Source organism: Wasmannia auropunctata, unplaced genomic scaffold (genome assembly GCF_000956235.1).
Source record: "Wasmannia auropunctata unplaced genomic scaffold, wasmannia.A_1.0 LD336078.1, whole genome shotgun sequence".
In the NCBI taxonomy this organism is placed as follows: Eukaryota; Metazoa; Arthropoda; class Insecta; order Hymenoptera; family Formicidae; genus Wasmannia; species Wasmannia auropunctata.
Genome location: NW_012026812.1, coordinates 2,863,481 through 2,890,707, shown reverse-complemented (window position 1 = coordinate 2,890,707; position 27,227 = coordinate 2,863,481). Strand labels below are relative to the sequence as shown.

General features: G+C 44.3%; 2 protein-coding genes across 9 annotated transcripts in view; both read right to left on the bottom strand.

Annotated features, from left to right (window-relative positions):
* The window catches only part of LOC105448933 (putative mediator of RNA polymerase II transcription subunit 26), a 37,764-nt gene that overhangs the window by 3,059 nt on the left and 7,478 nt on the right, over positions 1-27,227 (bottom strand). For 2 of the 7 annotated variants that reach the window (XM_011687816.1, XM_011687817.1), the window contains exons 3-13: positions 14,948-16,709; positions 14,411-14,573; positions 14,071-14,274; positions 2,830-2,947; positions 2,611-2,742; positions 2,254-2,277; positions 1,839-1,871; positions 1,288-1,491; positions 1,018-1,137; positions 753-826; positions 484-499 (exon numbers count right to left, since the gene is read on the bottom strand). In XM_011687816.1, the coding sequence (XP_011686118.1) occupies positions 484-499; positions 753-826; positions 1,018-1,137; positions 1,288-1,491; positions 1,839-1,871; positions 2,254-2,277; positions 2,611-2,742; positions 2,830-2,947; positions 14,071-14,274; positions 14,411-14,573; positions 14,948-16,709 (2,850 nt within the window). Of the gene's footprint in view, positions 1-483; positions 500-752; positions 827-1,017; positions 1,138-1,287; positions 1,492-1,838; positions 1,872-2,253; positions 2,278-2,610; positions 2,743-2,829; positions 2,948-14,070; positions 14,275-14,410; positions 14,574-14,947; positions 16,710-18,230; positions 18,622-27,227 lie in introns of those variants that run through there. The other 5 variants (XM_011687811.1, XM_011687812.1, XM_011687815.1 and 2 more) reach the window with 4 other exon arrangements.
* Positions 20,813-26,051, bottom strand: LOC105448935. Of its 2 annotated transcripts, XM_011687819.1 has the most exons (2): positions 22,091-26,051; positions 20,813-21,802 (listed from the first exon to the last, which is right to left on the bottom strand). In XM_011687819.1, exons 1-2 carry the CDS (start codon positions 25,956-25,958, stop codon positions 21,357-21,359), a joined length of 4,314 nt encoding a protein of 1,437 aa, XP_011686121.1. In that variant the 5' UTR covers positions 25,959-26,051; the 3' UTR covers positions 20,813-21,356. The 2 variants fall into 2 exon arrangements, with proteins under 2 accessions (XP_011686121.1, XP_011686120.1); XM_011687818.1 differs by having other exon boundaries at positions 20,813-26,051.

Here is a 27,227-nt window from a genome sequence, read left to right as displayed (position 1 = left end):
TTTCGATCGAAATGCAATCGATCTATCATTTTCTTTCGCAAATAAAAAATGAAACCGATCGGAGACATGACATGAAGCTGAACACAAGAAATGACATGTAAAAAAAAAAAAACAATTTACGTTACAATTCTGTGGCGTTTCAGTCAATTGTCATTGTTACAAATACGATGCATAAACATATAACAATATATATATAAAACTGCTATATTTCATAAAATAATCATATTCATTAAGCTGTTATGACAAATTAGTAGCTTAAAATAAATTTGATAATCCTGTTCTGGCAGGATTTGACTCGAGAATTACGAAGCAAATGAGAAGTCAGATTATTCGATCCCATGCAAAAAAATGTGAACGCGATTGTTAATAACGGATTGTCAAACAAGTGGCACGAAAATAAAATAGGTGCATGAATATGAGGGCGTTAAATGCAGAGAGGAGCACATATCCCAATAGCAAATCACACAGACTGACGCACTCTACCTTCCCGATCCTGAAGCTGCATCGCGCAGAATCACCCGAGCAAAGGGCGGGACCAGAGCAGCAAAAAGAACATTATTATTTGTGACGCATATGATAGAGAAAAATACTTAAAACGCGATTGTGTCAGTGATACAAGCGTAATTCGCGTAAACGTGTAACTTTCGATGACCAATGTTAATTACAAGAAATAATGTAAGTCGAATGACGATTGTGAATATTAGAAATTAAGTGTGTATAAGAATAATTATTAAGAAAAGATAAATTCTCACCTAACGAGAGGCCCCATGACACCATCCTGCGGGAGTGACTGTAGGAGCGAGGGTCCCGCCGACACTGGACGTGTCTACAATCGCAATCAAAACAATTTCCTTTTAATCGAGAGCGCGGCGATAAGATAACATTAATGGTGCTAACGAATCGCGAAACAAAAGCGATTATTACGACTGTAGCGATACGAAGATGGAAATCAGAGCGACGCGAGGTATACGATAAAGGAATTGAGAGATTCGATCGCGGTGAGAAATTAAGCGATACCTTCTCCGTTTGCGTGGTGGCGTTACACGTGTCCCCGGAGGAGACGTTGTTGTTGCGCGTCGGCAAAGCACAGCTCTGAGCGTCGCCGTTCTTAGGTCCCTGGAGCTTCGACACCTGGACCTGCGAAGATATTCAATATTCGACGTCAATATCCAGATGTAATTCGCCTCGCTCGATGAAGAGGACGAATTTACCGGTACTCAGACCTCCGTCGTCGGGACGAGCTTTTCGCGGTGCAGAGGGGTACTGTTAATCGCTAGTGGGCTTTACCTCGTTATTTACCTCAAGTAGCTCGATGGTACGATCCCGCACTTGTATCGTACGATCCCGGTCCTCCACCTGGCCCTGCAGGAACACCACCTGCCGCCTCATATCCGCCAGTTCGTCCGCGATACTACTACCGCCACTACCCGGTGATGTGCTCACGTCTGTCGTGCTACTTCCACCCTCGTTCAGGTTACAGAAGAGACCATTCTGCGACGATAATAAGTACGTCATTTTTGCTATCTTATTTGCTATTATTATCATTACTGTTCTACTTTCCCGTGAAGCGTATATATATTTATGTTTCTGTATTTTATTACTAATGTTAACTATGTGTTTATCGCTTATTTATCGCGCTACATTTACTGCATTAATATTCACTGAATAAAAGTGCAATGTTAAAATGCATATTTTATTTCCCGCATTTCTGTTTCTCCCTTCTTTCTCGTTTAACTCAACGTCATCTTCAATTGAGCAGAATTTAAAAAAAAGTTCAAGTTACTGTTTTAGTTCTATTTTCTGAGCAAGCTTTTTCAATAGAAGCTACAGACACTCACCTTCGGATTATCGAATGGGTTGAGAGTTTCTGTCTAAAAATCAATATCAGATGTTAGCAGGTTGTACATCTATCTTTAACGTTGACGATAATTTTATTCTCACAAATCAACCGCCGAGATCGAGTAAAATAGTATTACAGTGAGAATTAAAGTCTACTGCTGGTAATCAGCAACTGACACAACTTTCACATTTGTTTTCTATAATTTTCACATATTTCTTTCTTTCATAATTGCGACTTTCATACACATACAATTTTTACTCGGTCCCGTGTAGGTGAAAAAAAACATATTGTATGATACATTATTAAAAAAATATATGTGATACATTATACAAATAAATAAATACACAGACAAGCATGCAAAAAAAGTGATGTAAATCAATGATAAATGTGCATGTAAAGAAAAATCAACGTACCCTCGTCAAATCGTTCTCTCCTGACTTGAGACGCAAAATCAGGAAGGACAATGACAAAAATGAAAAATAAAAAAGATCGTGTTAATAAAATGGACAAAAAAAAAATGAAAAACATAAACGCACCGTGTGTACGTAGGATAACGGAACGGAATGCTTGCGGTCGGATAAAACGTGCGTGCGGCGCGAAGCCGAAGGCGCGCTTCGAGATGGAACTCCAAGTCGCCTCGGCATCGCGCGCGTAAAACGCGCGTGAAACACATTTACGGGGGGACGATCGCAAGAAGCGATTGCGACGTGCACACAGCCTCTCTCGGCGAGGTAAAGAGCCAAAGCGTGCGTTATATGCATTCGCCGTACCTCCTGAAGGACCCGCTTGAGCTTCAAGAGCATCGTCTTTATGGAGACGATGTCCTGGAACATGTACTGGTACGTGCCGCGGTCTATCCTGAGGCTGGCCTCGTCACCGGAATCGACGCACGAGGATGACACCTGCGACATGTCAGCGCGGGGACACGCGATATCAGGTAAAACATTACTTTCCGACAAATCGAGTTCGAACGGATATCGTTGACTTACGCTTCCCGACGTTCTCATAGGACTAGAAACTTGACGGTTGCGCATGTTGTCTAACGAACGCGGCGATTCCGTTCCCGATCTGCTGCGTAACAGCCTTGACATCCTGTCACTTCCGATTCTGAAACAAGAACAGCGAAAATCCGTGTAATTTCACGTTTGCGGTTTAATTGCCGGCAGCTCTCCTTGAACTTTTAGAGAAGGAGCAGCGGGGCAGAATCGGTTCTCCAGCAATTATATGGAAATCCTAAAAATGGACTACTAACTATATGCATATATAGACGTTATCTGATTAATTCATCCGTTATCTTCATCTATCACCCATGTCATTCTCTAAAATAGACTAGAGAGGAGCATGATGACTCGAACGGAACGATAATTAATCATATCACATGGAGAGATAAATAATATGTAGAAGCGGAGAATTATACGTGTCGTACATAAATAATAAACAGCGAGAGCTATCCGCGCGCAAATGTAAACCAGCGGGGATCCAACAGGAAGCAGCGTATTCGCGCATTATCATAATTCTCATCGCAGTCACGCTATCCCAATAATGGAAGAAAGAAAGAGGGGAAAAAAAAGAAAACGAGCGTGCGCGGCACCTAATCTCCTACGCGCTTCCACGCTATCTCTTATATCTCTCCTACGCTACTCGGAAATATCTTCCCGAGGGGAGCGGCAAGAGCGAGAGGCACTACCTTCCGGAACTATTCTTGGCTCGCGAGGATGCCGCCGCGGCGGCGGCGGCGGAGGAGGAGGAGGAGGTGGCGGCGCCGATGCCCGTGGAGGTGATCTGGCCGTTGCTCGGCGCCCTGGGCTGCCGCGGCGGTGGCGATCCGTTCGTCGGCGTCGAGCTCTCGGACGAGAGGCCGGAGTCGTCGCGTCCATCCTCGGCGATGCCGCCGCCGCCGCCGGTGCCGTTCTCCAGGTTCGCTGGGACGCGAACGCGCGTCGGCAGGCCGGTGACGCGCCTCCGCGCGCCCTTCGCGTTCTCGGACGACGAGGATGCCATCCTCCTCGTCCGGTGCCCTCAACCGGATCGTCAGTCGCCTCTCGGCGATCGCGCGCGGGTCATCGGCCGCTCTGGTGCCGTCGCGCGTTCACCAAGCCGAACGCGGCTTCGTCAAGCCCCTCGGCGAGCGTTCAGTGCGAGAACACCGTCGAATCTTCTTCGGGAATTCTCGATGGCTTCGAGCAGATCGCGAAGGAGGATCCTCGTCGGTTTCCTCTTGCAGATCCTTCCTCGCGGGATCCTTCGACGCGCGGCGACCAATCGAGCGCGCTCGCGTTTATCGTATCGCTATATAAACGTGACAGTCAGCCGGTGAGCTTGTCACCCGTCGGAATGGGACAATGTAAATAGAGGACGGAGAACGGACGGGCATATTTAGCTGGACGGGACGGAATGCGTCGCGGTTTTACAGCTCTCCCGACGGGAGGCAGGGAGGGCGAGAGAAGAGGGAAAACACGCGCGCGGACCGGGGTGAGAGAAGGCGAAGGGGCGCCTCGGCGCGGGGAGAGCCAAGGCGGAGTAGGTACGATGAGTAATTCGGTAGACATGCAGTTGCCGCGGTCACTTTCCCGAGACGCACGGGCGGCTTACACGCGCGCGCCGAATTACACGCGTTCCGCGTGTGCGTTTCGCAATCTCCTCGCGCCGAGTTACCGCGAATCAGTTACGTGCGAATTCGTGCGGTTTCCCCAGCGCAATCGCACGGCCGCGGCGCGCGGGGGGGTTGCTCCGCGTTACGCTCCGCTCGCCGAGATGACATCGCGAACGTGAGGCTGCAAAACGAGATAAACGTAAACGTAAACGGAAACCCGCAGACCCGGCGGACTCGACGGACAGGTGAACGGCGGGAGGGAAGGGGCGGTCCCCTCCCGTGCAGGAAGGAGAAAAAAAAAGAGAAAAATAGAAATCCGAGTGAACGCGATATACACAGATCGATCTAGATCGCCGCCTCGGATAGCGGTAACGCAATATTTTGCGGGTTGACTAACGAGTTTTTTTATTTTTTATTTTTTTCACTTCCTTTCGATATACGCCGCCGAGTTTTATTTGCGTTGTAAATTATCGAAGCGCGCCGGTCGTTAAGCACGTCGGAAAATTACGCCGCTGTTTAATTAGAGTTACTCGAAACGAGGAGTAAGTAATTTATTTATTTCGCGTCGGCCGCGTATCCTCCCAATTCCCTTCGTAATTTATCGCGTCTCCAACGTAATCCCCGCCACCGGTAATTCGCTCGTTACCCGCCTTATACCGTTCTTTCCTATACCGTTCTTTTTTTTCCTCTTCATTTTCATAACAATCTCAGACTCGGAAGGAGTTGAGTCATCCTGTCGAGTGAAAGTTATCCTTACCGAAATCTCTACCGGGGAGCGCCTGCTATTTTTCTGCGAGAGCGCACGTTTCGTCGAATCGAACGATTATATTCCGAGCGCGTTATTTTATTTCCAATTTCGCAAGCAAGACCGGGGTATGAATATATCAATTTTAATAAATTCGCAAATAATTTATTGTTTTTATTCCCCAGAGGGGAAAGCAGGCGGCCCGGCCGCGAGTTAAATTAATCGGCGCTTCCGCGCGGCCCAATTTCGGCCGATCTACGAAGCGGCGCGAAAGCGTGAGCGCGGATTTCTGCAAATTCGATTAATCGATTCGCTCGCAGAGACTCCCGGAGAGGTTCATATTTTATGTGTGACTATTAATAAACCGCGAATCTTAATGCCACGTTAAATATACGACCGCGGCCTCGTCGCGTGATCCTCGGTGCACAACCGTGGGTCGCATCGTCGTACACTATCTCGGAAGATTCACGTGACAGCGTCCGACGCTGGGAAGAGGCGATAAGGGCCAACAAGAGCGCACGGCGCGGTAACCGATTCGCGAACAAAGGAGAATAAGGACTCACTCGGCGCCGAAGGCCGAAAGAGAGAGAGAGAGAGAGCTTCGCCTCTTCTCTGTACCTGGACTCGGCCGAACGCAACGTACGTCACGCTACGTCCCCTCGCATAATTTCGCAGCCAGGTCGGGATCAAGGATTCGCGCACTTCCCGGCGCGGAATCGTCGACACCCGCCGCGAGAAGCGAGAGAGTGCCTCGTGACTTGTCCCACGATTCACTGAATCTCACACACGCACGTCGAGCGGATTTTTTTTTTTCGCGGAGGGAGAACTTCACTTCGCGTTCGAGGAGACCAGCGTTCGTCGCACGAGAGACGCGAGGCAGCTCATCCGCTCGTTGGGCGTCGCATCTGTAGGAACCTTCCCGACGATCCCCTCGTCGTCGAAGAAGGAACTTCCTCGCGACGACACGAGGAAAGCCGTCCCCGCCGCCCTCGCGCGAGAGATTCGACACCGTTCCGGACGGGGCCACGACGCCGGAGTGACCTGCGGCGGTCACCGGCGAGGTAGACAGTACAGAATCAGGATCGGCGAAGGACACCGTCCGCGAGGGGATATACAGAGGGAACGCGTGCGCACCTCGCACTACGGCGACGAGCCGCGGTTCGATATCGTCGCGGTGGACGACGGAGAAGAGAGGAGAAAGAGAAGTCGGGAGAGGTAGGGAAGAACGGTAGGGGAAACAGCTGCACAGACAGCAGCAGGGAGGAGGCGAGCGCAAGGACGGTGGGGGTGATAATGCAAAAAGCTATATGCGGGAACTATTACGATACCGGAGTTAACGATACACCGATCTTTTTCCCCCCGTGGGATGCGCCCACCTCGATAGTCCTCCCGACTTCTCGCCCTTTTCTCTCTGGGAGCATCGAACGTTATTATAATTTTACACTTCGGCTGTCGTCCTTTCATTTTCTCAATCGCGAGATTTCATGGAACTAATGGATATCTCGAGTAATTCTCCAGGAATTCGTTACAAATAATAGATTTACTGCGAGAGAAACGACGTAAAAAGATAAACGCGATAGGGAGTAACAAATTATTAAATTCGCTATTCTCGTCCACTTCAACTAGGCGCGGCCGCAATGAATATTTCATCAACTGTCAGTCTTAATTGGACAGCTAAAGTGATCTGCTAAAATTAAAATTAGCCAGGTCAACGACTGGCTGTCCGCTTAAGGCAGCAAATGGTTTTCCGATACACATAAAATTGATCTATATACATCAAATTGACATTGTCTGACCACGTCATTCCGCGTCTTCAAATATTTATATAATAAGGAAATACGACACGACCTAGAAACAATATCGATTTAATATACGAACCAGTTTTTCTTATGGCAAACGAATTTTATGACTCGAGTGTCAGCAACTAAATAAGATCTCGAAAGAAATCCTAGCCAATAAGAATCTGCTTTCAAATCGTCGAGATGGATATTTCCGTTCGATATCGCTACAACGCTCCAGAGAATCCTTCTTTTTGTCGAGAATGCAATTTATATGAATCAGCTCCAACAACAAGGATCCACTCTCACGTCTCTCCGGCGAGGTAAACGATCAATACTCCCTCCAGCTGTGGCCGTCCCTTGGCCCTTAAAACCGACGGCTCGCCAAAGCCGTCGTCTGCCCTCCTCGCACCTCGACCCCCCGCTCACGATTTTCCGCCGAACTTGGCCCCCAGCGGCAAGGACCCGGGATTTATGAGGCTCCGGCGAGGTTTTTCGTTCCCGGCGGCGCACTTCTCCGTCCTCGCGAGCACTCTACCGGAATCCCGCACCCTCGGGGAATTTCCTCTTTCCCTTTCGCCGAGCGTCTCCTCACGTTTCGTGATAAACGAGCCGGGAAGATGGGATCAATCTCGGAGACGCCCGTCGAGATGTTTTTTTTTTTAGCGCTAGCGTTCGTTTTTCTGCTAAACGCAACCGTCTAATGCTACCGTTAATTAATGGCTAATCCATTTAGAAATGGCGATAGGATACGACTTCCGCGCATTTACAAGCGGCTTTACGCGCGGCGTATGCAAACGACTCGCTCGCCGTGGGGAGTCATTGGCGGCACTTGCTTACTGTCGCCGACTGCCAGGCGGTTATCGCCGTGAGAGGTTTTAGTAAATAGACCGAAAGAGTTCACCGTTACCCAGTAAAACGCTCGCGCGAGGAGGAAGCTCCTCCTCGCGCAGTTACATCGCGCTAAAAGTTTCGTTTCCGCTACGGCGAGCGCGACTTATCCGAGAGAGCAACACCTTTGAAAATGAAAATTGCTTCCACGCTCGCGTCGTTTCTCTTCCAGGAAAAAATTATATTGTTTGCCCGTATACACGCGCGGCGCCTCTTCCAGGAGGCACGCGTCGTTCCGTCGCAACCGAAGGGAGAACAATAAAAATAAGAAAATAAAAATAAATCGAACCTATCCCCAGTCAAATTCCTTCCCCTCTTTCATCATCGCGTTTGATTTTTTTTCAAGTGCACAAACATTTCGTCGCGAGACATTTTGCCGCCCAGACTGATCAATAGGCTTTTCGCGACCGCGATCGATACCGCGCCGTGGCGCGAATCTAAAATTCCGCGCCGCGGTACGGCGCGGCGCGGGAGAGACCCGCGCGAGTGACGAAGGAGGAGGAGGAGAAAAATACCGGCCCGCGGCTAACTAGTAACGCTCTGATTAACGAGGAAATCGCGCCGTTCGGCTCGTCTTCGACGTACCGATCGGCTTCCGGTTCCCCGCCGTCGGCGGTGTATAAAACGAAGACTGAGGCGAGAGCATTGATCCATCAATATCTATCCGCCCTCCCACGTTCCGTTCATCTTTCAGCCCTGCACGAGCGCACAGACGACGTCGCTCCGCGTGTTTGGCGGCGGCGAGTCTCGTTACATCACGGTCGTCCATGTGGGTCCGTCATACGCGACCCGGGGAAACCGGTTTACACGGTTGAGCAAATTAAACCGCGATCTTTCCTCTTTTTTTTTTACACAACGGCCAAGGCCGCGGCACGAGGGAGCTGGTTCCTCGCTAGCAACCCTCCGACTGACCCAAATCCTAAATCCCGTAACTGGTTTAAATGAACCTTCTAAATCTCGCGGATGGAGATGAAATGACATAACAAGTAGTCCACCAGAGAGGAAGTGTGTTTTAATTGATGCAATGGAGGAGATCGATATATATGCTTACAATATAGTACGTATACGAGGAAGACAAAAATACAATACACACTCATGTTTTTAATGCCGTCGTATTGCCGTCTTCTAGAACTGGCCGGCGTTACACCGCACGCTCTTTTCTCTTTCTCTCTCTCTCTCTCTCACACACTCTCTCTCTCCCCCTTGCGTTGCCCATTCTTACAAATTAAGGATACACTTGAGTACACGCGTGTGGATATAAATACTCGCGGACATTAAACGTCGCGGAAACGTAGCTCGGCACGACGGCGGCCAATTCGACGTCAATTTAATTCTAGGGTAGGACCGACGGTTCATCGAGGAGAGTAGCTTTCCGGATATTGCGCGACGTATATATATTGGATACTAGAATGCTATTGTCGGGTCTTTTTCTAGGCACGACAGGAAGTTATCGGAAATGTAAGCTTATAGAAAGGTTGACACCGAGGAAGACGAAAGGGCGAACGCAAGAAAAAAAAAGAGGGACAATTTTCTACGCGGGGAAGAGAAGCGGGAGGAGTGAGGAGGCAAGCTCCAACGAGCTGCCACTCAAAGTTCCGGAATAGTAGCAATATGTTTCTCATAAGTACTATGCTAAGTATAAGTGTATGTATACGTTGCGTTAATACGTGTCATCGTTACGCGTCGGTAATCGCGATTCTCCGCGTGTAATGCGTGTATACGTTTATGTACCACTAATCGCAGAATTACGCGAGCTCCTCGAGCTGTGTCGCTTCTCAACGCGCTTCCCCGGACCCTCGTCGAAATAAAAAGTACAAGCCATTGTTTTGCCCGTTTTCGCAAGCGTGGAATTTAAAACGCCTATGAACGTTGAGACAAGTATTTATATAAGCGCCTCAATTCTGGGAAGAGAATGAGATCCACTTGAAGAGGGGAATGAAGCTGCACGATCGCACGATCGTGTCTCGCTCATGCTAGGAATCGAAGATGTGAGATAACGGTGTGCCCGCGTATGACAGGGCGGGAACATTTCGTGATCACGGTGAAGGAGGACGAGCACACCGAGAGCCGCGAGAGAGACCGAAGAGAGAACACGCGCAACTTTACTGTAACGTAACGGCGGGCGTCCAGAACCGAAAGATCGAAACGGTTTTAAAGCGGCCGTAAGCGAGCGTAACACTGACTGACTTATTCCAAATAATTCGATTGATTAAACTAACGGAATGCAACACGTTATTGCACGTACTGTTGAACGCGTTAATAAGCTGCGTCGTTCTCTCCTTCGCGGTAAATTCGAAGAAGGCGAGGGAAGGATAACATTGAGTCGATTACTCGTTCATTGACTCTCTTCTACTAAGCTATACGCGTTTACACCTAACAAGCTCTGTATAATGCCACGATTGTATAATGCCAGTATACGATTAATTAATTAGCTATCTGGTAGCCGGTAGTATTGAAATAATTATTACCCCTTGCGCTACGTATCTGTAATACGTATTAAATAGTGTCAATGGTTACTGTTTAAAAGCGACGGTCGTTGGGACGACTAGGACGAGGACTAGAATGCATCTACTCGGGACGTCGAAACCGGCTTGGTATCACCGGCGCCCGACGACGGGACGACAATTTTTGGAAGGATTCGGCCGGCGTTCGGCCATCGTTATTGGAAAAATACGAAATTAGAAAAATAATCTCTATCACACCCACGTCACCAGACGCGCTCGCCTAGTGCCCGGGATTACACACCGCTGAGAGTTCGCGCGATCTGCTCACGCTTCAAGCGAGTCCTCGTAAGCGTGTTGTAACCAGGACGCGGCGAGGCGACTTGTAAAACGGCGGTTTACACGTGTCGGCGGGTTAATCTCTGTTCGGCACTACGTTTCGACTACATTTTGACTATACTTCGAGAGAATCGATAATCTTTGCGATTATAATAAGGACATACTGTAATCTCAACGAAGTTACCCGATGTCTCGTATCGTGAAATACACGTTAAGCTATATTTCCCTCAAAAAAAAAAAAAAAAGAAACGGAAGAGGAGTAAATTAGCGGAGATTGGAAAATTAGAGGAGACCCAATCGATCCGCGAGGATAGGAGAACCTTTGAGGTAGCATCTTTCCCATCTACATCCGGTTTAAGAAATTGGACGGGATGGGGTAGCTGGTTACGTTATTAGTTGTATATGTAAATATTTTTCTCGGAACACACAAAAATTAATACTTCTCTCTCGAAAGCAAGAAAGACACGCAACATATCGAACAATAATTATATAAAATCTGTTAAAAGATTAGAAAAGTATACCTACAAGCGTTAACGTTAGTTCGTAGAAAATTATTAGACCAGAGGACTGCGCGCGAGAGAATGTTCTTACACTAAATAACAATGAATCGCGATTATCCTTTGAAAATTTAAAAGAAAAGACTCATCAGACTATGTACTAACTTTGGAATAAACTTGGAAACGCTCTGTATACTAAAAACAATTTTCCGCGTTTTCTTTCATTTAGCCATACCCTAAGCAAGAGTCACAGACGCACAACCATAGCCAATCGCCAAATTTCCCAGTTGCAACACTATATTTATTATCATCGCTCGGATTCTTCCCACTTTCTCTCTCTCTCTCTCTCTCTCTCTCTTTCTCTCTCACTTTTGACAACGTTTGTCTTTAACTTGCGAGTGGTCGCGCCACGAGCTTTGTGTGGCAAATAAAAACTCTTAATCTCTTTATTTTCACTCCGCGATGAAATATCTTATCTCGTCTTATCTCGTAAAACCCGTACACCTTCCGACCATTAATATCTTCAGAGAGCCTCGCAACGAGTTCATCTTAATTTTTTTTTGTTTTTTATCTTTTAACAAAAGACGCGACCACTCACGCGTCAAGCCTGCGTCCGTGTATTATTATTACTGTGTCTCTCGGTAATCGGCGGCGTGCGGTTATCGGTTTTGCCTAGTCGACATTCAAGGGAGGACCGGCGGACCCTGCTCGCTAGTTAGGGTACGTCAGCTGGTAGTAGTCTCCACCCGCGGAGTCCTCATCGGGGATTTGCAATTGCTTCACCCGTTTTATTAGCGCGCTAGAACACAGAATACTGTCGCTGAATTGTGGCGTCTCCTGTGTGGCGAGATGTGTGCGGGCATGTTTATTTCGTTATATTTTTGTACAAGCAAGGAGGTAAAAGATCACGCGGTGTACGTACGTCTCATAATGTATGTACATATAAAAACTCATATAGGGAAGAATAAAGCAGATACGGTCAGATACAGAAGAGCCCGGATGACACATTGCCGAAAATTCATAATATTTTCGTAAAGAATAATACTTCCCGCTCTCAGCAAATTAGCAGGTCCTTGTACGAAAACATTATTCAATATTAGCAATGTGAATCAATGTACTCGACTATATTTCTTCCCTATATAGACCTCCGTAAATCGGCATTATTCAATACAATTTGCGAAAAGAAATATTTAATTTTTCTATACATCTCTCTATCTTACGACCGCACACATTGAGTCCTACTGATCACCGTTAATGAAGAGCAGAACGGAAAACTGACGAAACGGACGAGTAAGTGATGCCACGTTTTGACGAAAGCTTCAAGGACGTCGATTAAAATCACGAGAACGAGGACAGGGGGTGAGGACGGAGGGAACGTTCGAGGGAGAGCAAGTCTAACATGAACTTCACAAGGTACACTTCTTTTCTCGTTCGCCGAGAAAGCTATCGAGTAAAAAAGGAGCCGGCGACGTGAAAGAGAGTAGGCTGTTATGCGCATGTGGCCATGACGTGCTCGAAACTTACGCGGCTCGCGGCTAAACGCGATCGTTATTGCGCGTGATACCACGATCCGAAATGTTGCCTCCGACGTACTTCATGCTCCCGATACGGGAAAATATCGTTTCCCTCAATTAAGAGATTAAGGCAATGTAAGACGAAGTTTTACACGTGCAATTTCCCCGCGCGACGCGCTTAATGAGTTTTCGACGATTCTCTGTCGCGGTTTAATGTCATTTCAGAATGTGGACTAAAATTGTAAAATTGCATATATATCGTATCTATATAATAGTATATGATGAATATGGAATATGAAAAGAATTTCTAAAGGGATGTTGTGCGACACTTTTCTTCCTCTCCAAGACTCTCGTTAATCAATCATCTGGTTATTCAACTCGAATGAAAAGATCATATGTTACAGAAAAAAAGCCAGAAGTCTGATATATATTGGATAAGAAAATTAAAACATCACGAGATTTCCCAAAAGATACTGTCAAAAGATACCAGTTTTTTATAATATTAAAAATGTAAAAAGTGCAAAAGATATATCTTTCCCTAAAACGTCGGCGTTAAATCTAAAAAATGTATAGATGCTCCCATCACCTGCACACATCATTTCTCATGTGGCATTTTAATATTTTAGCATTTACCTTTGCGAAATTTTTTTTGTACACGAGAGAAATGATATACAAAAACGTTCGAAAGGTCATGCTGATCAAAATTTAAGAGAGTGGCTTACAGCTACGGTGGACACAGACAGCGGATATACATCAATTTAATGGTTGGATGACACATCCTTTGTCTCCTTCCTTCGTACAGTATGCATACTTTATCGACTAACTATATTGTAGCATCGATCAGGTACTTTTTCAATCTCCATACAGACAGCGTACTGTCTCTAGTTAAGGCCTGCTACAGTTTCTGCACTGTATTACAGTATTTATTGCGAGAGCTCCGCTATAAACGCGTCGAGATTAAATCAAAATTGTGCATTCGATGTTACAATCGATATTACGTAACTAAAAAAAAAGGAACTAAAGATGACTGATATATACAAGTATATACAGATTCGTTCAAGACACAAAAGACAAAGACAACGACGTTGCAATTAGAATACCTAAGAAGCGATGCACAAAATAAAAAAAAAAGCGCTAGAAAAACGGAAATGAGATAACTGTAATTTACCGGGAGGGGGTCTATCTATGCGAGGGAATATAACAACACGAGAAAGCAGTATTACGTGTTCCTTCGCCCCTGTTTCGGAGGGGAGGAACGTCTTTGCATAATTTACATATCATTTGCAAGTACGTCACGCGTTGTAAATCTATCCGCGGCACATCTATCCACGTTTCGTTAATCATTCCCGAAGAAGCGCCATGCATCACGGAGTTTTACGTCTCGACAGCAACGCAGGCGTGAAGGGTAGCGAATAAAAATGCGAATACACACCCGGATTCGGTGGCGGCCTGATTGTTATTGTTGCCGGTCGTGCTGTTGATGGAATTGTTGTTGGCGGAATTGGAATTCGCCTCCTCCATGTGCGCGGTGGTCAATAACGAACTCCACTGCCTCATCACCTCCTCGCCCTGAGCCTCCAGCTCGGAGATTATAGTTGCGTCATCCAGCTCGTGCAACGCGGGATTGGAATTTAATCTGAGAGAGAAAGAAAGACGGACAATGATAATTCGATTCGACGAAGAATTAGTAATACGTTTACTTCTACGTTCGAGCTAATCTGTAACGTATATATATATCTCGCTTATCAAAAATTATATCGCTCAATGCTAACCGCTGCTGTTCCTCGTAGGAGCTCGCGTCGCTGCCGTCGTAATCTAACATTAAATCATCCGACGCGATGGATTCGCAGGGCGATAGAGTGTCCAGGCTTGCTGTTCGACGTAAACGCTGCCCATGATGAGGACTGTTCGTTACGCGTTTGTTATGCGCAGCATCTGTAATACAAATCACATTTGTATTATTTGTCAAGTGTGACGAGATATATATTTCACTAAAAGATATCTAACTACGTATATTTAACAAAATATATTTATTTTAGGTTATAAAATAATTATCGCTCGTATGTATAAAAATATTTTAATAAATAAAAATTGATGGCCATCATTATTAAAATATTTTTTATATTAATTTAAACAACCAAAAAGTTGCTCCTTTGTTGACCTAACTCTTTTTTTTACTTTATTATATTTATTTCTATTAAAGTGTAATAATTATTAGAATTTAATAAAAATTTAGCAACTTAAATCTCATAAAATATATGAAATTTGGAGGAGACAAAAATGCCAAGAATAGCAAATTATATACTCACTCATCTTAGAGCTTATCTCGACCACAGTGTGGCTATTCTCTTGACTCCCTATAGCGGACGGCGTTTCGACTCTCGCCCTCTGGTTGCTGTCGCTGAAAATCAATCCGGGCTGGTCCGCGATCTCGTCGTCGAAGAACTCTCTACCCTCGGACAAGCTGAGCGAGTTGGAGGCGTTCGTCGGCGTGCCCGGACCGTCGTCCTCGAGAGTGTTGTCCGAACGTTCGTGCGCGTGCTCCTCGTCCCTCTTCGACGGCTTTCCGTCCGACTGGGTGATGCTGGCAGTCGGGCTGTCAAACAGGCTGTCGACCGGTGAAGTCTCGTCGTCGATCAAAGTGGTTGTGGTGGCGGCGGCGGCGGCGAATGCCGGATCTTCGATGGTGAGCAACACCGAGCGCAGAGCGTTCTTCGATGCCGTGCCGCCCTTCGTGGCGGCGGTGACCGCTTGCGCGTGCTGAGCGATGATGGAATTGGTACGCTGATACTCGTCGCTGGAGCTCAACGAGTACTCGTCCGCCATGGCCTCGCCGTGGCCGTACTCGGGATCGTCTGAGCTGGGCGGGCTGAAGTCCGATTTCATGGACGGGACCTTCTCGGTGCGCGATCGATCCTTGTAGACCTTCTCCTCGCTCAGACAACCCTCGTCGTAGCCCTCTGAGGACGTGGTGGACATGGACGCGGTCGAGTCGGTGTACCTGTTGTCCTTGTTGACGATTCGCTGGTACTGCGTGGCCCGCTCACGCACGAAGCCGGTATTCAGACTGGCCGCGGTGGTCGCGAAAGATTTGGGCAGCGGGATCACCGAGATCTCCGTGACCGTGCTGTCGTCGTCGCGGACGTCTCTCACGTCGAAGCTCTTGCCGGACACCACCATGCGCAGGTTTCTCGGTCGGCACACGCCGATTCCGCGTCTCCTCAGGGAGCCGTCGTCCATGTAATCCATCGTTCTGAACCTGTCATTGTCCTCCGGACCGGTCGGCTGGCTGCTGACACCCGAATCCTCGGTCACCGAGCCCTCCTTCGAGCTGGACGAGCCCTTCGACGTCGACGTCGATATCTTTCTGCTCTGATTCGCCACGGTCTTGGCGACCTTGGAGTTCGAGTCGTTCATCCGCACGGCGTATTGCGGTAGCGGCAGATGACTGGTGTGCAGCGTGTACCTGCTGACGGGCTCCGGAATGCCCGAGGCTCGTCTGTTCGCGTCCGCGTGCTGCGCCATCGGATTGCCGCCGTAAGCCGCATTACTCGATTGCAACGGGCGAGACTTCGCCGGCGTCGTGGTGCCGCACAAGTGCTGCGGCACATGCGCAACGACCCGGTTCGGTTGTTGCTGCTTGAAGTAGTTGTCCGGTTGCTGCTGCTGATGCTGCGGATATTGCTGCAGCTTCTCCTGATTGTAGTGGCTGATGTTGTGGCTGTTGCAGATGTCGCCGACCTTGTTCGTGAATCTCGCCTGCGGCTGCCGGTAGCCGAAGCGATTCGTCCTGACGCCGATCCCGCTCGAGTCCTTCTTCGGCGGCGCCAGCCGCGGCGTCGACCGGCCGGACGACGAGTTGTGGATCACGTTGCTGTTATCGTCGTCCATCATCCGCCGGCGATCCTGCTCCGGGCCGGCCGACTTCGATCGCGGATGCAGCAGGCTCTTCTCGCTGGTGGTGCCGGCGTAGTTCGTTATCGGCATCGGAATCCCACTGGTGGGCCGTCGCCGGAAGCCGAAGGACATCGCGGTGCCGCGCGTTTGCGACGTGCCGCGCTTCGAAGAGCCCTGAAAACAAGGATTTCTTCGTTAGAAAAGCTGCGTCAGACTCTGCTGTATAGAAGACAGGATGTCCATGTGAACGAAGCGAGGGACACACGGAACACAATGAGGCAATGATAGACATGGGAAAAAGATAAAGTTATAAAAGACAGAATTAAAGCGAATTACATACACACGCACACGTCATTTCTTGTTAAGAGATTTTTCTTTTCTTCCGATACGAATCGCTTGTTAGAGGAGCGCAAGAAATCGTTTATTACAAAGAAGCATATACCTGACGGGCTCTTTGATCGATACGTCTCGATCGCTATCGCGTCTCTACAGCCGTCGCGAACAAAGAGTTACTTCGGTATCAAGATGTAAGAGCCGGGGATTATCAGCAGCAGCGTATCGTTCCCAGTCACGCATTAGCCGCAGAAGGAGATCGATATCCCGGGTAATTGAATTTCGACGATTAGATTGCGAACTTCGCTTTCAATCGTTTATATATATAGATATATTATAAATCTTGGCCATTTAATCCGAGCACGATCTCGGATCCCCTTTCACCCCCCCGTACTCCTCTGATATCCCTATTCTCTCCGAATTTTTCACTCGGCAGCGTCGAGCCGCCAAGTGCGCATACGTACCGCACTCTCGTGGGGTTTCGGGATCTGTTCGACGAACCTTCTGCGTGACTCCCGACTGCAACAATATTAATCGATATTCGCGTACGGATTATATAACGGCGCGGCGCCGACAGCGCATCCCGCCGCTCTCCGGAACAACGTGCACGCGAGCACCGCATTGTCTCATGATCGGGACGAATGGCTGCGGAACGACGACGGACGGGAACACGCCTCCGTGCCCACGGCGCGACTCTCGCGGAAGCCGTGCGAGAGCCACCGTGCTGCATGAGAGAGAGAGAGAGAGAGAAAGGGCGGCCCGCAACCCCGTTTGAACTCCAGAAATAGCGTCACCGCGCGCGCGACGCGCGGCCGGCAGTCCGATAAATCTGGGATCGCATCCGCGAAGAGGCTCGAAACTCTGAGACTCCCCCGTCGCGTTTCAACGCACGGACGTGTCTCTCGGCGAGGCAGCCGCAAATCGACCGCGGGGACGTCGTTCGGACGATTGCGCGTGCGGCACACCTCGCATGTTAGGGATGCGACAAATAACGCATGAAATCATCGTGTGCAACCACGTCTGTATAAAGTGCAACGAAATCCAAATTCGAGAATAAAATTATCAAAGATAATGTATAAAATCTCTTCGATCTGTCTATTAATTTTTTTTATAGATAAACGATATCAAAGATCAGTTTTCAGCTCCAGAAACCAGGACTCGTCGTGGAACCGTACTTCGATAAACGATGCAAAAACTCGCGACCGAGAGAACCCCAATGAATGACACTCTGATGATGTTATCGACGACAATCCCACCCGAGTGTCACGCGCACTGTCGCGGCACCCTCGAGCGGGTTGTCCGTGAAGAGAGCACACTCTCCGAAGGAGAAGGACGGGGATTCCTGTCCCGAGCATCCCTTACCGCAACGCCGATGCCCTTCTCGTTCTCCAGCGAGTCGTCCTCGCACCTCGTGCTGCCGTACCGGTACTCCATGACGGTACTGCTTTCGGGCCAATGTCACACGGCCGGTCGTCGATCGATCTCTCACGGGGATTTAACGGCCGCCCACCGTCGCTTCACGTCGCCATGTCCCGAATATATATTTTTAACCGGCGCGAGGAAGGCGTTCTTCTTCGTCGGAGACAGGCGCGTGAGGAGGATGGTTAGAGAGCTCCTCTTCGCGATCCGTCACATCGTAAGGATGGCGTACGACGGCGACAGCGCACTCCGTCGTCGTCGTCGTCGTCGTCAACCCCCGCGCGTTCCTCGCTCTTTCCTATACGTCTCGCTCGCTCCCCCGCGACTTCGGCCTCGTCGTGCGAGACTCGCGAAGGAAAGCGAACACGGGGATCGATCCAGCCATCTGCGCCGGCGTCGCGACGCCGACGTGCACACGGCGACGCAGCCAGGGGCTGATTTCGCGAATGCGCCCACGTCTCGGTATACAGGATGTTCCTCCAGAAGCGCGAGAGGTGTGCCCGACTCGATTTTGGCCTGCATCGTTCATCGTTCGCAGGCCCGACGAAACGCGGACATCAACAATCGTGCGGATCGTCCAATTTTTTTCGACGGTCAGAATCAGACCTGAATCTCGACGAGGCTGAATCTATGAACGATCCCCCGCGCCCCCACCCCCCGTCAAAGTTTCGCGGAAAACGAATCGATTTCACGTCGTCCCTGCCACCGCGGTCGCTCTCATTCGAGATGCACCCTGTATATAGTAGCTTGGATGATTCAACGAGTCTGCAGGGTGTGCGTCGTTATCGAGAACGTTTCCTCGGAGTTCGCAGCACGACGACAGTTACGCGAAATCAACGAAGCGTAGCGATTTCCTTCGCGCAAACGGCTTTAATAGCATCGTCAGCAAGAATTGCGATAACGTCACTTTCGACTCGCGCGAATCAATTTAAATCAAGGAACAACATTAATATAAAACTAGAAACGATTTGTGATTACGTAACGCTAAGTATACATCTTTAGAAGCTGATCTTACGAAGAGATAAAGAAATCCGTCGGATTGATGCGATAGAAGTTCCCTAGTAACATATAAGCAATAATAATTTCAACTAGACCGCGTACGAGAACATCACAAATAAATTTGGGAACGTTTTCTATTTCTAGTCGAGGCTGAAGCTAATAATATTTCTATGTGAACTTTAAATCCAATATTCAGTCATTTAAACTGCGCGTCAAATTAATACCGGATTTGTAACGCAATCAGCTGAAGCTAGAATAGTAAGATCTTCAATTTTTTAATAATCCGATGTGTATAAATATCTTAAAACATTGCCAACAAATTATTGCGAAAAACATTTCAGCCAAAATTTAAAACTAAAACTTCCCGAACTTTGCGGGGCGGGTGCCTTTACCAATTTGACCGAGGCATGTGATAATATTTATCACAATAACCGGTATACAATAAGAGAGGACGTTTGCCAGAAGTATAATATAAACGTTATATAACGTTATATTTCCTGATAAACTCGGATTTCATCTTGTTATCATTTCTTTTTTCCAAATTAAAATCTTTGTAATCGAGCTTGCTGATAAGGAGGCCTAAGTCTCTGCGCTTCGCGTCGCGATAACGCCGCGGACAAAGGAAGCTTCGTGCGGAGGCAGGAGTTCAGGCTCGATCGAAATGAATCGAGCGAACTTCCACGTTTTCACGTTTCGCTCGTCGGAACTCTCGCGCGTGCACAGCGGTCGTTGTGCACGCGCGCAACCGTTTCACCGGACGAAAGGCTGGCGCTTCCGCTCGCGGACGATAGACACTCTCGCGCGCGGAGATCTCCCGGGTCGCCCGACCGTCGAAAACGTCAGGCCTCTAACGAGAGGAGACACTCGGGAAGACAATGGGGAAAAAGAAGCGGCATTCGATCCGACCGTGTGATCCCGCCGTGCGAATCGGCACGATCACGTTGCGATCGGGGAGGACGAGGCGGGAGAGACAATGGGGAGAAAAGACGCGCGAGAGTTCTCTCCGCGATTTCTCCTTCTTCGCACCTGAACCGTGCACGCGAGGAGCGCTAAAGCTTGCTAAAGTTTGATTTGTTTTATTGTCTAAATGTTCAGACTCAAGTACTTGCAGTTGTAATGGCACAGAAAATCTATCTTCCAGCTTTCTCGTTCTTAATCTTACAAAACATTCTCCTCCCTCTATCATACTTCTGCATACTAGAGCTTGTAATCCATAAAAATCACTTACTCCGCTACTGTCTGCTTCATCTGTCCATCTTAGCCATAATTCTTGCACCTTCTTTCGAAATTCTGCATTCTTTGCTTTTGATTGCGGTTTTATTCCTGTTCCAATAGAGTTACTTACTATTGTATCAATTATATTTGCAGCGTAAGGATTTTTCCTTACCATATCATGAGAGCGGCTACGCAAGTGCTCAAGGCTTTGAGAAAGCAAATTATTTATGCTTCCCGCTTCTCCTTGCCAATATATTACCCTTCTTCCTGACCCTGCAGCGTCCCAGGCTGAGCTTTTTATCTTTTGTTTGTTAAACAATTGCTTGAAGGTTTTTAGCAGCATTTATAAAATTCCTTTATTGGTTAAAAAAATAATCTTTCTCTTTGGCTTCATACCTGCAACTTTTAACTCAGCCTTAATTCGTTGTCTTAAATTCAATAAATCCTTTATTTGAACTTCCCCGTACCGCACAACATGGTCACCATACGCAATTGACACCACTCGCTCTCCGTCATACCCGAGATTCTTCCCACTCTATTTAGATGACTTATGACTTTCTGATTACTAGTAAGCTTATTGACTAGACCTTGAGACCTACCTGTAACTTGAGCTTCACTTGCTAGCTGAATTAGCTGAGAACATTTTTCTTCTGGTAAATCTTTTATGTAGTCAACGAACTTCTCACTATCTATTTTAATTTTACTAAAATCTCTTTTTTTATCTTTTTCTGTATTGAACTCATCTACGTCTTCCCAGGTAAATAAACATTCATTTTCAGCATTTCTTTTCCTTCTATAACTTGAATCTGATAAACATTCTCCAGCTGAAACTTTATCCTCCTGAAGTATAACCTCTTAAAAATTTTTCTTATCTTTATGAATTTTTTCAAGATTTTTGTGTGTTTTAGTAACTATTCCACTATTAGATCCAAAATATCTCTTTAAAACAGGTAAAGCTCCTTCAAGCAACTTTTCTCCCTCTTCAAGCAACTTCTTTTTTTCTTCCTCACAAATACTCTCAGACTTAGCTAATTGCCTATAAACGTTACCCAAGTTTCTTTTTGCTTTAGCAAATTCTACTTCAACCTCAATTTCCACATGATCAGATTCATAATATTTCCCAAGAATAGCCAAAACTTCTTCAAGCAACTCCTTTTTTTTCTGATGATTATTTAAATCGCCATAAGCATTAGCCAAGTTTCTTTTTGCTTTAGCAAATTCAAGATGATTATCGCCGTAATTTTTCTTGAAAGTAGGTAAAACCTCTTCTTCAAGAAGCTTTCTTTTTTTCTCATAATCACCTAAATCGCCAGAAACATTAGCCAAATTTCTTTTTATTTTAGCAACTTCAATATTATCATTCTCAAAAGACTCTTCAAAAATTTTGCAAGCTTCTTTTAGATACTCCTTTTTTCTCTTAAACAAATTCTCTTTTTCAACCTTTTTTTTCTCATTGTCACTTAAATCTCCATAAACGACACCCAAGTTCCTTAGCGTCCTAGCAATTTCAATGGGTTTTTCTGCGTAATTTTTCCTAAGAATAGGTAAAACCTCTTCTTCAAGAAGCTTTCTTTTTTTCTCATAATCACCTAAATCGCCATAAGCATTAGCCTGGTATCTTTTCATTATAAGAACTTCATAGTGCGTGTTTCCCAATTTCTCTAATGACTTTAACGCCTCTTTTTCAAATGGCAAAGTTTTGCTATATCTCATACCATGATACAATTCTTCGATAACCATTCTTGGCAGACTGCTAAATTCTTTCACCAATTTTTCATATTTGCTTGCGTGACTCCAAGCTGACATAGCATGATCAATATTGTCCTTCTTAAAATTTGTCTCAACTAGCTTTAGTGCTTCTTTTAAACTCTCTTCTTCTTTTTCTTGTCCTTTTAACTCCAATCTCGTCACTTCTTGTACTAACCTATGGATACTTAGCACACTTTGCTTTTTCTCACCATTTACCATGGAATATTTGACAAGCAAGCGAACAGCTGATCTCAACTTTCTTTCATCACCACCTGCTAAATCTAGAAATATTTCTCTATTGACGCTCTCAGGTGCAAAATAAGCTATAGCATCAAGAATCTTTAAAGCTAACTGTCCATGGTCACTATCACTTGCTATTTTATCAATCGTGATCTTCCAAGTTGTAAAAGTTGTTTTTGCATACTCATTATCAATTCCTTTGAACACTTCAGAATCAAGTAAATCTTTTGTCTTCTTTTCATACTCTTCTAGATAATCATCTATGCTAAATCCTCCTGTGACTCTTTGATCTTCAATGTATGCTATTGCTTGTTGTATAGCCAAAGGAAAGCGTTGTAATTTTTCCACTAAAGTCTTTATCTCTTGATCTTGAGACTTATCTTCTATACCTAACCCTTTTTTCACAAACTTTATAGCATCTTCTAGTTCTAGTTCATTCAGATCCATAACTTCTATTCCTTTTTCCCATTCCCGATTACGAGAAGTGATTAAAATGTAAGGCTTATTAGCATTAGGCGCTAAAGAACTCAGCGGTAAGAACTTATTTAGATATTCATTCTTTTCAGCATTATCAAAAATAAATAAACTTTTCCTCTTTGCAAAAAAAACATATATTTCTTTAACAATAGCTTCTGTTGCCTTTTCTTTTTTATCTCTATGTTCTGTAGGAACTATGCCTAACCTATTATCTTTAGCCAAGTTAAGAAAAGATTTTTTAAGAGTATCATAATTCTCAGCATTTATCCATATAACATTGCCATCATAATCATTCCCATGAGCATAAGCATACTTTCTAGCCAGTTCACTTTTACCTATTCCTCCCAAACCGCTAATAGAGGTCATCTGTGATATTACTGTAATAATCTTATCTTTACCTTGGTTTCGCTGTAATGTTTTATGTAACTCACTTAACTCTCTTTTTCTTCCTGTGAATAACTGTACTGGATCTTTCACATCAAACCAGATTGTCCCTAAAATCTCTTTCTTTATTTCTTCAAAGAAAGTCCCTCCTTCCTTGTATGTAAAAAACTTTCCTTCTTTGTCTTTCATCCAATCCAGCATTTTTTCTAAGAATCTACTATAAACATTTTTCCTATCAATCATGTTAAATTTTTTACCCAACTCTTCTTTAATAATTTCACCAAGCTTATCTTCATTTGGCTGGTTAACTGCAAATCTTAATTTATCTAAAAAATCTTTTATACTGCCTTCTATTTTATCAATACTATCATCTGGTAAGTTAAATTTAGGAAAATTACTGATATAAAATGTGTACTCTTTAAGTATATTAAAATTAAAATCGAGCTCCTCAAGTTTGGCTTTTAATTGAGACCTGAAATAATTTAAATTACCTGGTAATTGAGTATCGCTAAAAAATTTTGAGCTAAATCGGATCTCGTCCTCCTTTTCAATCAATACGTGTTGGGCTAATTTATCGATATCTTTGTTAATAATTTTGTCTGCTCTTTTTATTTTTACAACTCGATTTTCTTTGAATGTACTTTCTTCTAGCAAAGAAACAAATCTTTCTACAAATTTTTCTGCAGATTGGAGATTGGTATCTAGCTTTCCAAAATCCTCAAACAGCTTTAACTTTTTTTCTTTTATCTTTTCCCAAAAATTATTCTTATCTACATATATTTCCTCACAAGTTTTGAAGTCTTTATAAGTTTCAAACTCGTATTGATTAAGGTTAAGCTTCGGAAGCTTACTTCGTAACTTTTCTCTAAAGGTTTTTAAATTACCTGGCAATTCATCATCATCTAAAAATGCTGTGCTAAACCTTATCTTGTTATCTTTTTTTATTAACACATAACCAGCTAACTTATCAAAATTATCCTTTATAGCATACTTTCTCTTCTCAACTTTAACGACCGTATTAGGTTGATTTTTTAGTATTAGTTCAGCAACTTTCTGAGCAAAGCCTTCTGGATCTTTTATAACAGGTTTATCATCTAAATTAAAAGACTCTCTCCGATTATTAAATACTTTTTCAAAAGCGACTCGAAGATTTTTAGTCTCTGCAGGCAGTTGCTGTCCTTTCACAAAATCAACACTTAATTTGTGACTTTCTTTATCAATGACTTTGTCTATCAATGCACTTTGATATGATTTAAAAAGATTGCTTTCTGGATCATCTTTAGACCTATCATCGTTTATAGACTTACCATCTAATACACATTCAGCAAGTCTCTTTGCTAGCTTAGTTAAATCAGGAGCGTTTCTTAATATTGAAACTATCTGCTCCTTTCCGGTGAATTTATCCTTAAATTGAAAAAGTTGAGTGTTTAAGATGTCATTTTCATCCATCCTGTCATTAAAGATATCTTCACTTAGCTTCAGATTGCCTTTTTTATCATCAAATTTAAAACCAATATTCGTGCAAATAACAAAATCTTTACATTTTAAATTACCATTCTTAAACTCTCGATTTTGTTGGATTTTACGATAAGAAATAAAGTATTTTTGTAGACTAAATTCTCCATTTTTTTCTGTAAGTAGATCATTGACAGAAATTTTTTTAGATTCATCTTGTTTATGCTTAGCTTGCAAAAACCTTCCTACCTTTTCTTCTGTTCCATCTGCATTACTCTTTTTGTATTGAAAAACCAAATCATCAAACTTTTCAGCTGCACCCATTTCTGTTGCTAATTCAAAAAGATACTCTTTATCCAATCCTCTTTTCACAAACAGCATTAATAACTTTAGCTGATAAATATCGCCATGTAAGGTATGTACCAATCCAAATTTAGGATATTTTTGACTAATTCCGTGGCTTTCTAATTCACCACTTTGATATGAAGATCCTGATTTAGGGGATCCTAATTTTTGTCTTTTTGAACTTGAAGATCCTGATTGAAGTCCTACATCAACTTCCATATGCTGGGGATCAGGACTAGACATTTTTCGCCTTTTAGGACTACTATCTTCTTTAGAACCAATTAACGCTTTTGCAAACTCTTTTCTCTTGTTCTCTAAATCATCTGAAGTTGGTTTGTAACCTTTTAATTTCTGTTCAATTTGATCAATTTGGCCAGATTCTATTACATCGTTAATTATTTTTGCATTTTCTAAGGCAAATATTCCACAATTATACCCATCATTTTGTTGTACAATGCTAAAAGATTGAATATTAATTTCTCTAATTTTTTCACTTAACTTACTACAAATATTATTCTGTATCCCACTAGCAAGAGAGTCAATATAATAAGCAGAAAATTGTTGATTACTATAAATGACAACCAGTGTTACCCAATGAAAGTTATTTAAGTTAACAATAAATGTTAGTGATTGTTTATTAGATTTTGTCAATTTGTCTATGTTTTGCTTTGTTAATTGCCTTCCTAGCTGTTCTACTGATCCAATAATTTCAAATATTACATTATTATCTTCTCCATGCCACCCATATTTAATCCTAGCAATATTAGCAACATCTTCCTGCGTCAGCCATGTTTCCTCCGTCTCCATGCTTGATAATCTTGTTGATTTAATGTTTTCTCAGCAAATTGAGAGCTATTGTCTTGATCAAATGAAGATTGTTTACGTTTCCTTTTATCATCCTTTTGCCGAGATGTATTTAGCATTTGAATGATACTTTGTTTATTAGGATTTCTATTATCAAGCTCATTAGCTAAGCTTAGTGATGTTTTACCTGCATTATTTTCGATGTCAATATTTGTCACTTTTTCTAGTATGAGTTTAACAACATCTTGATGTCCTTCTTGTATGGCAGCATGTAAAAACGTATCACCATCTTTATCTCTATAATTAATATCTACCTTATTGAGTAAACCTTTAATATCATTAATTAAAGCAGGATCCTTTTTATATCGAGCTATTAAGGAAAGTAATTGCAAGTTATTATCATTAGGACTATATTGCCTCCGTATTCTAGGTTTAGGCTGAAAAGATTTACTGCTTTGTTGCGTATTTTGCTCTTCTTCTATCGGCTCAGTAATCTCTAAATTAGCCCCTTTTAAATAATCTGTTGAACGCTCCACTTTTAACATAAAACCCCATCTATTTTACATAGAAATGTAAGATTATATTAGATCTTACTATATGCTAGTAAATAAAATTGGCTATGCAAGTAGTTTTTATATATGTTTTAACATTTTATTTTCAGGCTGTTTTGAATAAATTATTGTTAATTTAACAACATATTCTATTAGGAAATTAGTTAATACAACCATTTCCAGCAGCCAAAACCAAGAGTGGTGAGAGTAGTTCGTTTTGGGATGTGTTGGTTTAGGTACTTCTTTCAAAAGTATTTTTTCCACAGAACTGTTGTGTTTTCCATATGACAGTTTTACCTCACACGCTTTCAAGACTATAAAACTCATTTAGCCGATCAGAGCTTGAGCGATATCTTTATAATTAAAAGCTTTACATCCAATAGGATCATTTTCTTTTTTAGCACTATAGTAGTTTCTAACACCATGGCTTAACTGCTTCGAATAATCAAAATTAAATGCTCCATCATCAAATGATTCTTCCTTTAGATTCCTAAACCAGTGTTTTATTTCTTGTTCCTTTGCATGCTCTGGTGGTACTGATGAAGGTTTCTCAGGATGTTGTGCTGTGCTATGGCATGACAAACACGAAGATTTTTTATTATCTATTGGACCATTAAGGTAGTACACTCGCGACAATACCATTCAAAAGTTAGGTCTCATCGCGCGCTTGGTACTGATATTCCCCACTCACCAATGAGAGAAAATATTTGGTTGCGCCTGT

Coding starts and splice junctions, on each gene's coding strand:
- LOC105448935 (XM_011687818.1), bottom strand. CDS start 25,958: ATGGAGACGGAGGAAACATGGCTGACGCAGGAAGATGTTGCTAATATT.